The 14,590-nt window shown below is 44.1% G+C and overlaps 1 protein-coding gene across 1 annotated transcript; it reads right to left on the minus strand.

Moving 5' to 3' along the window:
• Positions 1 to 1,765: 1,765 nt before the first annotated feature.
• LOC308393271 (transmembrane protein 151A) lies at positions 1,766 to 14,383 on the minus strand. Its single transcript, XM_080876912.1, has 6 exons — positions 13,732 to 14,383; positions 5,314 to 5,634; positions 4,552 to 4,686; positions 4,142 to 4,281; positions 3,998 to 4,037; positions 1,766 to 3,803 (listed from the first exon to the last, which is right to left on the minus strand). Exons 1-6 carry the CDS (start codon positions 13,798 to 13,800, stop codon positions 2,595 to 2,597), a joined length of 1,914 nt encoding a protein of 637 aa, XP_080733038.1. The 5' UTR covers positions 13,801 to 14,383; the 3' UTR covers positions 1,766 to 2,594.
• Positions 14,384 to 14,590: the final 207 nt, after the last annotated feature.

Consider the following 14,590-nt stretch of genomic DNA (forward strand, 5'->3'; position numbering starts at 1 on the left):
CTCTCTCCAGAAAGTTGCGATGAGAGAACTTTCCCCCGTTGTCTCTGCTCGATCCACATCCGTGTCTGTGTGCGGTAAACGTGTCCGTTTACTGCCATCGCTCGCAAAGTTGATCCAGCATTGTTTCTGCCTCGTGGCTCTTTACTCGGCTCTTTCCGTGTGCTTTTCATTCCCTTGTGAACAGGAAGCAGAGAGAGAGAGAACGAGGGAGACGCTTCCGACATCAGATAGTGGCTGGAGTGACCTCTGAAGGGCGCTATGCAGGAAAGGTCAACAAATGTTCATCGAACTACTTTAGCGTGTTTAGTGTGCTTTGGAAAGTATCAGCATCAAAGCACTGAAGGTCTCACTGTCTGTGCCGATTGCCTCTCCTGGGCTGAGACGTGACAACGCAGGAAGTAGGACACAGCTATCCATGCCCTTGTCTACATACGTCTAAAATATCTGAATCGGTGCAGATTGTTCATCGATCGCTACTTTTTGGCACTGCGTTTTGCAACGATAGCCATATTTGCTACACAGCTATTAGTAGCTAACATGCATCTCTATGCCAGCAAACGTTTACACATTTTATGCTGAGGCGATGTTTTTCAGAGAGCACTGTTTCTTATTTGCAGATGATTCTCAGAGAGTAGGAGGTAGCAGAGTTAGGGCCACAGTTCTTTCACAGGGCTGATAATGACAGATCGTTAGTGGGAGTTAACCTCATACTGTATTTCCTCATTCGCAATTTTGTTGTCTGTGCGATAAAAAAGGAAGCAATTAAATCTCTGATTGCTGCTTACTGTAAGTGTTACTTCCCATGCAGTCCAATCTTATGGACATAAATGAGATAAAGAGGTCATTTTCCATGCCTAACTACATGTAGTACTACATAGTATATTGATAAGGAGGAGGGTTTTGGGGTTATTGCATTTTCTTAGTAGCATGCAGGCCTATCTTTGGGAACAAATGTGTTAATCTATAGCACAACTACACTGGCATCACTGGGGAAATTTAAAGCTCATGTGAGAATCAAACCTTTCAGCTGTTACTTTTTCGGTGAAGTCACTTATATCACGGTGCCCACATAATTTGCTTTTTCCCCTTTCAAATGCACAGGCGTAAAGGTCACAATAACGTTACACAAGTGGGGGGAAAATCCAGTTTATAAAATATGGTCACTGAGAGGAAACCTCAGCCTCGGGGAGATGTGATATGTGAAAATGCGATCTCGTCGCCTACAGGAGCGAGGAGGGTGTCATATATCAACCGCTTGAAAAAAAAAATAAAAGGAGGAGCAGAAGGATGGAGTGGGGTGAGAGGATGGGGGAGTTCACTGTGTTAATGCAACATTTGCTTCTTCCAAATATATGATGCTCCTCACTAGTTTTTTAGCAATAGAAAGAAGAAAGACAGGACATGTGATAAAATGGACAGAGGGGAGAAGACGGGCAGGGCAGCGCTGAGAAGTAGAGGAAGCGACTGCTCTACTTTTATGGAGTTTTTTTCCTATCGGCTCTATAACAGTAATGGATAGAGTGGTGGGGAAGCTAATGGTGAAATAAGACGTAATACAGCATGACGAGACGGGGAGGAAATCAATGCTTCTCCTCTTTTATTGTTACTGCCTTCTGTTAGAGGTGCCGTGTGAGGTCATAACGGTGAATCTGACTGAATCTTCTCACCTGTTCGAATGATATTTGGATTTCTTGATTAGATTCAAGGTCAGGATTGTTGTTCAGAGGTTGTTGTGTCTGTGATCAGTCCTACATCTCTCCCCCCCCCCCCCCCCCCCCCTCCTCCTTTTGTGATTATCTTTTGGATAATTTTATTTTCTAGCTTTTAAGAATCTGTCAAATGGAAAAATGAGATTTAGGGTAATCTGGTCTGTGTCCATTTTGGATTCTTCTTAGCCTGCGTGTCCTGCATGCTGATGTCTTTTGCTCTACTTTACTACGCTGTATTTTACATGACCTATTTATTCCCACATCTGAATTATTTATAACCTCTTATCAATTTTGATTCTTTAAATTGGCCCGATTCTCAGTTCCTCTCTCTATATATTATTCTTTAAATTCCCTTTTTGTAGTCTTTCATTTGTGTTAAAGAAAGATTAGACAACAACAAACTCCACTACCTCTCAGCTGGTTTGGTGTCTCTCCACTGCCTCTCCAAGCTGCTATCTTTAGACTTGTTACCCCTCCCACTCCTGCTCCGATATAGCTGAAGATAGACATTTCTAACTTTGCAGTCTTCCAAATTATCCAATCCGTCACCTAAAATTGCAAAGATTTTCTTGCCCTTGCTCCTTGTCTTAGACTCTATCTCACCTCGCTGCTGCACTCTCTATCAGCTCTCTTCTTCTGATCTAGTGGGTTTACTGACTTTTTACAGTATGCACTGTATTTGTCATATCTCCTTCGTTTGCTTTCCCAGTTCCTCTGACAGTATCTTCTCTTTTCCCTACATCTCTCCTGTTTTGTCTTTCTTACCTCTCTCACTGTGTTCTGTCTGAATCCTTTCTTCTCTCTATGCATCCTTCCTCTCTTCTTTCATCTCCCTCAGCCTGTGCCTGTACATTCTCGCTCTCAGTGTTTTTATTTTTCTCTTCATCACATGTCGTCTCCGGCATGGCAGCTCTCCTCGCCGTGTATAATGAGGACGGGGAAGAAGAACGCATCCTGATAGGATGGAGGCCGATCCCTCTCACCCTCTCTCGCCTCTCCTCCCCCTGCGTTGTCTTGCTCTGCCTCCTCATCCCTCTCTCTCCTTCCTCTTCCTCTATCTTCCCTCCTCCTCTGCTCCTGCTCTTCTTCCTCGTCATCGTCACCTTCCCCTTCAAGCACTCCTCTGGTCTCCTCGTTGTTCTGTCTTGAACCTAACCCAAGGAATCCTCCACCACCTCCACCCCCTCCACCACTTACCCCTCCTCCTCCTCCATCTTCCCTACTTCCTCCCAGCCCACCCCCCATGCTTCTTGAATGAAACAGGCTGTTCTGGCGACCACCTCCAAGTCTCCCGAGAGAGAACCCGCTCCGACTGAGCACCAGTCTCCCTCCCATACCCCCACCTCCTTGCCCTGCTGCTCTGATCCCTGCCACTGTAGCGTTCAGGAGGGCTGTGGTTCCCATTGAAGCCCTTAGCCTGGATGGAAGACTGGCACTCGATGTGGTCCGCCGGCATCGGGGGCAGCTCTGAAGGAGGTAAGCCGAGTTGAACACCACAGGCAAAGCCAGAGGAGGGGGGTTGGTCCCCTGGCTGGGAGTGATGCCTTGAGGCCCAGAGATAGGTGTGGAGGCTGTAGGGTTTGTCCCCCCACTCATTTCTAAGTCCATAAGGAGGGCTTCAGAGTAGCTCGGGACCATCTGTTGGTTACAGCGAATGTGCCACTCCAATTCTGTCATGTCCACCGTGTTGACACGAGAGATGGCTCTGTAGCTTGTCCCATTCACACCAATGCCAATCGAAATTCCTCCTGGGTGGATTCCATTCTCAGTCCCTCCTTCAACGCCGTCCCCTCTTCCACCTCCGCCTGGCCCTCCTCCACCGACTCCCCCAACGGTATCCTCGTCCTCCCCGAACAGCTTCTCCACGTGGTAGTGGACATACGCTGTGCGGTATTCCGACACAACTCGCAGCGGCCACGACAGGAGGAAAGCTGAAGCCAGCCAGAACACCTTGTGCCTGGAGAACCACGGCTGGTGAGCCGGATCGGAGAATGCTAGGATGTGTTCGCGGAAATCCACGTTTTTAAGGTGCATTCCCTCCCTGGCCTCCATGTAGTCATCAAGCCCCTCGTTCTCCCCAAAGAAGCGTGCTCGCTTGCAATTACAGAGAAAAAAATCAAAAAGTAAAACACTGTATAAGATTTAATGCTAAATTATTACCAATATTTAAGAAATTTACTGATTCAAATGCTTCGTATTTTTGATTTAAAATGAAAATGGACATTTGTTTAAGCTTAAAAAAAATAAAGAACAAAATGAATCGCATTCATTGATCCCTCACATCTTACCTGGGTGAGGTAGGCAGCTTCGGCACGTGCACTTGAAAAGCTAAAGAACACAAAAATGAGTCACTATCTATTTCACCTTAAAAAGAAGGTAAACCTTTTAACAATCAAAGTCATACAGGTTTAAATTTGATGTCTCGCTGATACCTGAAACACTTTGTGAAACGCAGGCGAACAGCAGGGTGTTGCTGCAGGTCCAACAGCTCCTTTGACACGTCTTTGACACCATAGCGGGCGTAGTCAAACTCAGAACTTGAGGCATGAGTGTTCACCCGCTCATGGTAGACCTGAAGAAGAAAAAAGCAGGGCACGGACAAAGAGGTCGAATAATGATGAAGAAAAAAGGAGAGGAGGAAGGAAAGCAGGATGTGTGATACTAGAGGGACATTTTTATTTTCAAAATATGTTCCAGCACGAATAAAACTCAGCTGTATGGAATTTTTTGCCTTCTGTGAACAGCTGTTTGTCACAGCTCAACAACATTCACTATATCAAAAGCAGTCAGGATAACAGGAAGGGTGAAACGTGAGTGTGTAGAACCAGAAAAGTGTCCTCACCTGTGTGGTCGTATATGCATCTCCATTGCGGTATCTTGTCACCTGTCTGGTCCTCCTCACGTAGTGATAGCTGATGGCCTTCCACCAAATACAGGGTGTGGCCTGCTGAAGTCTCTGCACACGCTCGTATACTTCCTGTGTAAAACAATGAGGTAAAACAAGGCTGCTTTAAAACATGTCACAATGTTTTACACTTTCTACAACCAACTTGCTGCCTGATGTGTTAAAAACGAGATAAAGACATAACATTGCCTAAAACGTGCAATCACAGCAGAAGCAGAAAGAGTTGTTTTACTATCTGCATACAGTTTAAAGCTGTGCAGGCTGGTGATGGTTTGGTTATTGTGGGATTATTTTTGTCCTTCTATCGTTTCCTTCTTAGTAGAGACAGACAAACAGCTCTACGTTTGGAGACAGACAAAGGACAGGCCAGAACAAACCAAAAAACAGCAAAACCCTCGGTCAGCTAATTTCCACATGTAGGGAAGGAAGCTGTATAATGACGCTCCTCATGAAATATTACAAATTTAATTCAGGCTTCCTTGAAGTGAGGATTTTCTTTTTTTAATCATTATTTTTACTGGTTTAACCATTTTAAGGATTCCAGACACAAAAAACAATCACTAAGTGAACAGATTTGTTTTTTTAATAACAGGTCTTTCTAGATTTCTCTTTCAGCGTCTTTCTGTTTCGTGCTGGAATCACCTCACTCGAGCCCATTACACCCACCTTCAAAATACAGGCTATAACTTTGACACATACCTGGAATTCAGCATGAGCCAACATGGCCGTCTTGGAGAAGCAGTGCCAACACTCCACCAGGTAAACCACATACAGCATGGCCAGGAAGGCCAGTGGGATGTACACGTAACCACTAGAACACGGACTTTCCAAATGCTGGATGTAATAGGCCGCCGAGGTGCCGTCAGCAGATACGGAGGAGGAGCCCAGAACGGGTACGCGACAGAGAGCGCACCAGGCCAGCGTGGCAAAACAGCCGTACATGAGGAGGGTCAGGAGGAGGCACTTCCAGTGGGACTCCCGACAAAGGGAAGAGGCCAGAGACTGTTGGACTGGCCGTTGCTGTGGAGGCACAGAGAGGAAAAAAACAGCTGAGCCACAAGACTACACACATTGGCAGCCACGAGAGTGATAAACAACGCAACATGCCTCTAAATATGCCTCATTAATAAAGCCAGACAGGTGACAATCAATGCTGCTGAACACAAAATGTTTGTAAAGGACGCAACACAGGTTTTCTGTACCTGCTGAGGTTTTAATAACCACATTCTTCCTGTTTGGTAAACAGTGTCACATTACAGAGAAAGTGTGTAAGCTGAGGTCTTCACCAAAGGAATGCATTACGCTGCCCCACTCCCATCACAGGATAAGTGCTGCATATTAGGAACACACACACACTGCTTATGCCACTCTCTAAGTGCACACAGCCTGACTTGCACTGTGGAGACATCATATTACAGCGCACTCAAACACACACATATACGTACGCACACACATTTGAGATATACAGACATAGATGGTCTAATGCGCCTCATTCTTTTCAGTCTTGCTATCTCTATCCATACTCACGCCAGCATGCACGTTTCTCAGCACTGTAATGCAGCCAGCGGAGAGTATGTGAATAATTTAGATGAGAACGATGCTTCTAGACGGTTCTCTAGCCAACTGACTCCGCTCCAACATCAGGAGCATATCAGCATTGCTGCAGTTTGTGTGTGTGTGAATGAAGGACAGAAAGACAGACTGCTTGTGCCAAAAGGAAAAAAAACCAAACATACCTCATTTTTATGCATACCTCATAAAAACGTGATGAGAAAGGAACACATTTAACACACACCTGAACTGTTTCATGTGACAAAGGGTGCTTATTTGTGTCTGCGTTGATGTCTCCCCTGTGGTGAAGGCGACAAGGCGAAAGAGCAACAAAGCAGATGACGAAAAGAAGGAAAAAAAAGATGGGATGACACCATTGTCCTTTCCTCCTCTCAGTCAAGTCTGCTCGTCCTGTCAGCACATCACGCCCTCCATTTATCTCACACACTGGCCCCTCTCCTCCCTCCTTCTACAGTATATCACTCACACACACACTCTCATATCCTTCACTTTCTCCCTGCGCACCACAACAGAGCCTCAATTTGCTATTTGCTATATTTGCTAGCAGATCTTGGTGGATGCACAGCACACAAACACGCACAAATGTGCACCCATGATTTCAGAGGACATTTGCGCGTCTTGCCTGAAACATATACCAATGTTACTGCAAATCTTACCTTATCCTCAGCTGATAATATGTCTGTACCTTAACCTTTAATGATTTACTTTTTGTGTCTATACGTGACTGTGCAAACAGACTCAGGCTCACATTAACTGTACACACACACACAGACATTTTTCACTACTGTACGTCAAGGGCGAGCAGTGAAAGGCAGAGAGAAGGGCATCTACACTCCACCAGTCTGTTATCACTCTGCAAAAGCTGCCAAAAAGCATCCAAGTGCAGGCCTTAAGATTCTAAAAATAGGTTTGCTGCCTTTAAGAAAATGAAAATGATCCGTGGTACCAACTTCATATCATATTTAATGCTTCTCGTATTCACATCTTCTTTCATTTGTTTATTCTTATGCAATCTCTTTTTCCTCCTCCTCCCCCAAATCTACTCCCCGAGCTCCTAAGCATTTTGTACCCACCAATCAGAACTTTTACCTCGCCTCACTCTGTCCTCGCCTGCCAACCCCACCCTCCATGTCTCCTCTGTTACATCCTCTTTCAAAGTCTGTCTCTAAGTGGATTGATTGGGCTAAGAGTGTAGCGTAGGGGGAGGGGATGAGGAGTGTGAGGGGAGACAGAGAAACGGTCATGAACTTTGCAAGTATGAAAGGAAGCTAAATAAGAAGAGGAGGATGAGGAGAGAGGGAGAGAAGCTAAAGAGCCAGCAGCAGTGACAGAGTGCACCTCTCTCCAGAGAACTCCACTGCCAAAATCCATCCTTTTCCACCGTCTCCCTCCCTCTTGTGCCCTTATTTTGTCCTTCTGGCACCAAACCTCTTTTGTCGTTTACCTATTACCCAAAAGAAGAAGAAAATACTCCAGCAGTACCAAAAAAAATGTGTCAAGCATTTTCAACAAGAATCTGCAGCCGTGATGCCAGTGTGGGTACAATCAGCCCAAGACAGGAGTCAGATTATTCCTGTAAGCACTTATCCCAGTCAGCTTTTGTCAGTATGAGCCATTCTCTGTCCCACAGGTGAAGAAACCTGAGTGCCAGAGCTTTAGCACGACTTAGTGAGCATAGTCAAATAAACCAGTGCCGTAAGTCACCACACAAATTCCAGTGAAAGATGAAACATCAGAGCACTCTGTCAACCATCAACTCTGCATGACGCCAGCTATTTACAGTAATGGGAATTATACACCATATATGGGACTGAGAGGCCATTTTAATTATTACACAGCCACTAATGGAGGGTCAAATTCCAAATCCAGCAACAATGCACACAAGTAGTTGTCTTCAGAAAACTGAAAGTCTTTAGTGGAGTAGAAGTAACTTCAAAGGAGGAAAAGCTCCTACTAACACCTCCTTAGTAATTATTATTCTACCAGGATATTTGAGCCTACAACAAATAATAAAAAAAAAAAAACCAGAGTGTGCAACTATGTGGACCAGAAAATATTTTTAGGTGAGGCAAAGGATTGCTGAAAGAACTGATTTAGAAAAAACAAACAAAGATTTTGTACTACAAAAATAGCAAAAAAGAAAACTTTACTGAAAACCAAAAAAGCTTTAATACTAAAAACAGTAATACTAGCAGGGGATTTGGAAGGCTATTGTCAATATTCAGCCCAATTCATGAATAATTATCAGCAGCAGAAACCAGGCGTGTTGCATTTGTGGGTCCTTAATTATTGTTGACTTATTATTCTCATCGTAACCATGTGACAGCTTAAAACGACAGCTTGACAACTTAGGTGAGATTTACAGCATGAACGGGAGCCACAGCTCAGTGTCCTCTGAAAGCATGCAGATTCAGTCATAGACTGTAGGTAAAAGATGGTCTGAGATTGCAGGTCTAAAAGCTGAAGCAAAATTGAGTATTTTGGTCTAAATAACCCAAAATGTGATGTCCACACATGTGGACGCCACGTCCTAGGAGGTTAAAGAGGTCAAGTCAGAAAGCTGTTATACACCTTTTCGCAGTCACAGCTACGGAAAGGTACATCCAACATTTATACTGTATTTGTTTGCAAAAAGACCTCAAGTTGTCCAGAAGTCTGTGGAGAACGAACTAGGGCTGCCACGATTGCGTCGACTATTAAAAACGTCGACGACTGATTTAATAGTCGACGCGTCGTTTGAAGCTTTGTAAGATCACAAAAGACGCAGGAATAAGTACCGGTAGTAGGATTTAAGAGTGTAATAACGGACTGAAACAGAAGATGGCAGCACTGCATGTACAAGGATGCCAGCTGCCGTTAAACCCCGAAGAAGAAGAAACGGTGTCCCATATTTCATAGTGCAGCCTAGCGTAGTTTTCAATGATGGCGGCCGCTAGTTAGTTTTAATATTACTCTTATTATTCTTTCTGGGTCACAAAATAAAGTTTAACATATTTTCAGGTGAGAATGTAGCTGTGTAAACCTCAAATATCTGCTCGGTTTATCAAGATACCACATATTTTTAAAAGCGCTCCGACGTTTTCGGAGATGTCTGTTTCACCGAAACAATCTGCAAATGTCATTAAAATTTAATAAACTATCATCTTGTCGTTATTTTTAGTTAGCACATACCTTAAACACTTCAAGCTGTAAGCTAATGATAGTTATATAAGAGCAGATGCTGCTGGTGCAATAAGCTGTACGTTTTACGTCCAATGGATGCATGATCTGATTAGTCGACTAATCGCAAAAATAATCGGTGACTAGTCAAAATAATCGTTTGTGGCAGCCCTAGAACGAACAATGATCTATGACATCAGTAAACGCTTTCTTTGCTACTGAATGAACACAATCAGATGTTGTATTCACTGCAGAGTAAGGTTAACTATGTTGAATAGACTCCACTAACTTTTAGCAACGCTGATCTTTCATTTATCATCTTCAGAGGAATGTTTTTTGTTTGTTTACTTAACACTGATCTGTGAATCGTTCAGGCATAAAAAGGCACCTAACTCAAAAGATGAACCAGTGTTGTGTCTACACTAAAACAAACAACAGTATTGAACAGTATCTGAAATTAACGTTAAGAAACAAGAGAAAAAGTCTAGCAAAGACCTGACACAGGACCTGAGAGAGGCTGAACCTTCAGTTGATCCATCTGCTGTACACTGAAGCCTCATCAGAAACAGTCTCAGTGGACGGGTGGCTGTCAGGAAGTCATTTTTAATGAAGGGAAATGGAGCAGAGGCTGAGGTATACCAAATTACACAAGAAATGGACTGGATATCTGTGACAACAGGACGTATGGAGTGATGAATCCAAATGTGAAGATGCTGGTTCAAATAGTTTTCACGTATGTATGGATGGAGAAGGTCAGAGGAGTTACACTGTGGGCGTCTACAGCCCTTTGTAAAACACAGTTTGGCTCTGTCATGGTTTGGAGCTGCTTTCAGCCACTGGTGTTGGAGATCTTGTCAAAATTGATGGAATTACAAAGGCAGAAAAGTGCCAACAGATTTTCATCTTAGTCTGAGAGAGTCATTGTGTTGACCCCACTAAAATATTTACTTTCACGCTTGTTCAAATTGTACAAATCTGTTTTCCCTTACATACTGCAAGAAATGAGGGGTGACTCAAGACTTTTGCCCACCACCTACCTCCTGAAGGACTGACCAACAATCAACACTTTTGTCTATAAAAACAACTCTGGCTGTGATCCTGTGTCTGTTAAAGCTGCCTCTGTAGGCTGCAACAGATCAAAGTGAAATCTCAGTTTCCTTGACACCATTATGCAAAGAAATCTATATAGCCCAGCCTGGAGGGTGTCATCTTTCCTATTTCATACTGAAAGTCTGAACTGCTCTCCTTAGAAGCTCTTTTGAAGAGGGCGAGTGGCTCTGACACGACATATTCTGTTGCATTAATGGCATCGTTTCAGGGTTAAATATGCATAAAACATACTACTTGACAAAGTTTTGCTGGGCTCAAAACGCAGACACTTTGACACAATCTACATTCGAGAAGCATCCCGAGCACCCACAATGACTGCAGATGGCTGTTTTTTTATATCTTGGACCAGCTTGATCTGTGAACAAGATTTTAAAGAAGTAATTTTGAACATCCTGAGCAAACATCCGATACATCCTGCTTCTACTAACTAAAACACTCACAGGCCTTTCCCCGTTAACCGTGTTTGTGCGCTTCGCACGAAAGGATCGTACAACCCTCTCTCCGTATTAAGGTGTCTAATAGAAAACGTGTGCTGCTCTCCCGTCCTTCCGTGCTTCAGCTCATACTGATTCAGCTGGTTAGGTGTGACTGGAGCAGCTATAATTAGCAATCCTAGCGTGTGGGTGGCAAATGAAGTGAGGGAGCGAAGAAAGGAAAATGTGCTGCTGATGCTTACAGTGCTCTGCTAAAAATTATGTCATTTCAACACAACTGGAGGGAGTCATTTGGAGATGTCAGGTTTCTACTAACTGTTCGGTGGCAGCAAACAAATTATTACCACTTGATGTGGCAGCAGTGTGTCATCATACACTCATAACGCTATCATCATTATTGCTCCGTGTTGGAGTGTGCTCAGTGGAGACTACAGACCAAACAATGACATCTCCTATTCATAAATTAAATATCAGTGAAGGCAGAGGTTGGCCTATACGTGAGCCTGAATCCATGTTAGTTACAATACTGTAGATCCGAATGGTGGATGCTAAAAGTTTTCACAGAAACCTCTCAGTATAAGTCTAGTCTCCATCTGTATGTAGAAGGTCATTGCTTGCTAATATATAACTGTTATTGTAGCAAATGACAACAACAGTATCAACAAGATACTATCACAGGCATGAAGAAATAAAGAAAAATCATGTTTAATATCAAACATAATGACTGAATACAAACATTCAAACAAAGAATTGAGAGCATTGCTTGTGTGTTAATTTTAGAAAAAGCTATTCTTGTTTGTCTCTCAGCGAGTTGTAACGTTTCTCTTTGTCGAGTCAGGTTTTGTGGCTGTTGACACATTTAGTTTCTATTCTTGTTAAGTTTACATGCTTTTTTCAGCTCCTCTGGCTCTTTTCACATGACAGTTTTCCCTCGCCCTCCTGATGATGAGCGGCGTCTCATGTGGTGGAATGTAGTTTTCATGATTCGCGAGTGAAACTTAGAAGGAAATTAGAAACGCCTGCTTTGATGTGACGAACCTTCCCGCTAATGGAAATATGGCACGAGTGTTTGTATGTATGAAAGAGTATGAGCTACAATTTTAAATCTTAATCATTCAATTCTGCTTCATTTGTAGCAATGCCTGCATAAGAGTGCATACATGTATGCATTCCCATGTGGCGCAAAGTGAATGCAATTGAGGGAAATATGAGTGTGGAAACGCTTGAGTGGGAGAGTCGAGTACGATGGGGGATAGGAGGACGAGGCTGTAAACTCCACTGGGCAAAAAAACAGGAAGGAAACCAGGAGGGGAAGATGAAAAGAGTAATGGAGGCAGAGAAGAGATGCAGGTTGAAATCATTGCATTACACTGCACTGTCTGCACTGCAGGAACGGATACAGACAGAGGACTGTAAGTGAAAGGTATCTTTTAACAGGCGTTCCTAGTCCACACATTACATCCATTGGTTTATGAATTATCACTTCTCAGGTGCCAAACGCTTAATTTATCTCTTATTTTCAGTTTTATTAGTCCTTATTTGTAAGTACTGTGTATTTCAAAGTATTTGGACAATTAATACACTTACTCTGCTTGCCACCCAGCCAAGGTATTTAAAGCCCAATAAAACCAAAGTAGTCTTTTAATGGACTACTCACTTGAGAGATGAATGACGTGCCTCTCATTTTCTCTTCAGTTAATCTGTCACTGCAATTTTTATTTGAATGTTTCCAGATATGTAATTCAAATAAGCAAAAAAGGGCTTTTATTTAATGGACAACTAACATAATAGTAGCAGCCTTATAGCATTCATACATGTGACCAAGAGGCTTGCCATAAGACTGGGAGCCTTGTACTGCCTCACCTGACCACCAAGTGTGACACAAGCATATTGCCACTGGCAGGCTGCTTGCATTACAACACACCCCACCTTTGTCTTCAAATCGTTCAGTGGGAATGCGTTAGTAGCCTCTGTCACGCTAGTAAACTTGTCATAAACTCCACTGGTAAATTACATTAATAATATTATTATATTTTTTTCATGATAAAGTGCGTTTAAGTGGATGATGCTGATTGTTCTAAGTCTGGTAATATAGTAATCACACAGTGATTCAAGGCAAGATGTAAACATAAACATTTGAGCCCTGTGTGAGGACTTTCAGCAGCAGGAGGCAGGCTTCAGTAGTTAGGGATGTGTGTAATAAGGACAAGGATATCTGCTAATGAGCTTTGTATGTGTTCGTAAAATTAGCTGAAAATCAGAAGAAAACACACTGCTGAGTAGGTACACTGTAACATATTGTAACTCCCGGGGTGAAAATCCTGACATACTGCTAGGGTTTTCCGTGATTTCACATTACGTGTCCTTGTGTAATTCTGGCTGTAAGGTGGGTGTGTGGCTAAACTGTGATGTCACCCTCTTGCATCTCTGTGGTGACAGCTGACAGGTAGACGTGGTCTACTATACAGAAAAGACCATCCATCCCAAGAGTAACACATCACGCAGCCCTGTCAGACATATCGCATCAATACTAAGCCCCCTACCACCCCTATCTGTTTACTAAAGCCACAGCCTGATCTCCATTCACACTAAACCAAGCTCCTCCGTGTCCTTGCGTGAGGCATCACGGAGGGAACAACGGCAAAGACATGTTTTGTCAATGAAAGAGCACACTGATTAAGCGTATAAAAGCATGTACTATACATGGAGACGGCAGGCTGTTTGGGACACAGAAATTGTGTCATTGATAGTTCTTCTGTGAGCGAAAACACATCCACCTTTAGGTAAACTGGACCCTTGTTTGAAATGTAAACCCCAAGGAGACAGGAAAAAATGTCCTTACCTGCTCTCTTCCCGACCCTTCCTCCAAAATGGGCTCTTCTGCGGCGGCCGTCTCCTCCTCCGTCTGCATTTTCTTTCCTGCCACTCCTTCCCTTCCTCAGAACGGGGCACAGGCAGCTCCCTCCCCGGTAACCTCCGAAGGCAGGGACCTCCCCGGCGGAGCAGGGAGCTCGGTCACCCCATCCGCCGCAAGTCGGTATATAATTTCACGATGGCGGGGCCTGCGGCAAATAGGCATCATCTACTCCTGGTTTATAGGTAGCCCCTGCCGCCTGTCCGCATCCTCTCGCGCTGGCCCCGCTTACTGCTTTGGTTCCACCTGCTCCATCCTCCGGCTCCGCGCTCACAGAAAGACGGCACGAAGCAGCCAAAGTCAAAGCCCCGTCACCCTCCGTAACAACCGTCTCCGCTGACGCCACCTCCAGTGATGCTCGAGCTACACAAGCGTGTGTATGTGCACGTGGGAGCGCGTGACCGACAGCGCAAGGGGGTGGGGGGGCAACCGGAGTCAAGGATTTCTCCAGCTACACCCCACCGATTTTTAGAATTTTTGCGCAAAGGTGAAGAGGAGAAACGGGCAGCATCGAAGTACGGCAACCAAAACACGAATGTCCGTCTCCGTTTAACTTTATTCGGTCGTGTTTGCACCTTGCTCTGGGTCCCCATTGACGTCATATACCAACAACCCCGCCCCATCTATTCACCTGATCACGTGCACCAGCGCGAGTCTCCCCCGTAGAGCTAGACACGCGCCCACACTCAGGAGGCACGGCTCTAACTCGTACAGTACGAGCCAAATTACATTAGGTAGCGCAGGTATTTATTATAATGTGTTACAAGCAGACATGGTCACACATAAG

This window comes from Rhamphochromis sp. 'chilingali', assembly GCF_963969265.1.
Source record: "Rhamphochromis sp. 'chilingali' genome assembly, chromosome: 1".
Taxonomy (NCBI): Eukaryota; Metazoa; Chordata; class Actinopteri; order Cichliformes; family Cichlidae; genus Rhamphochromis; species Rhamphochromis sp. 'chilingali'.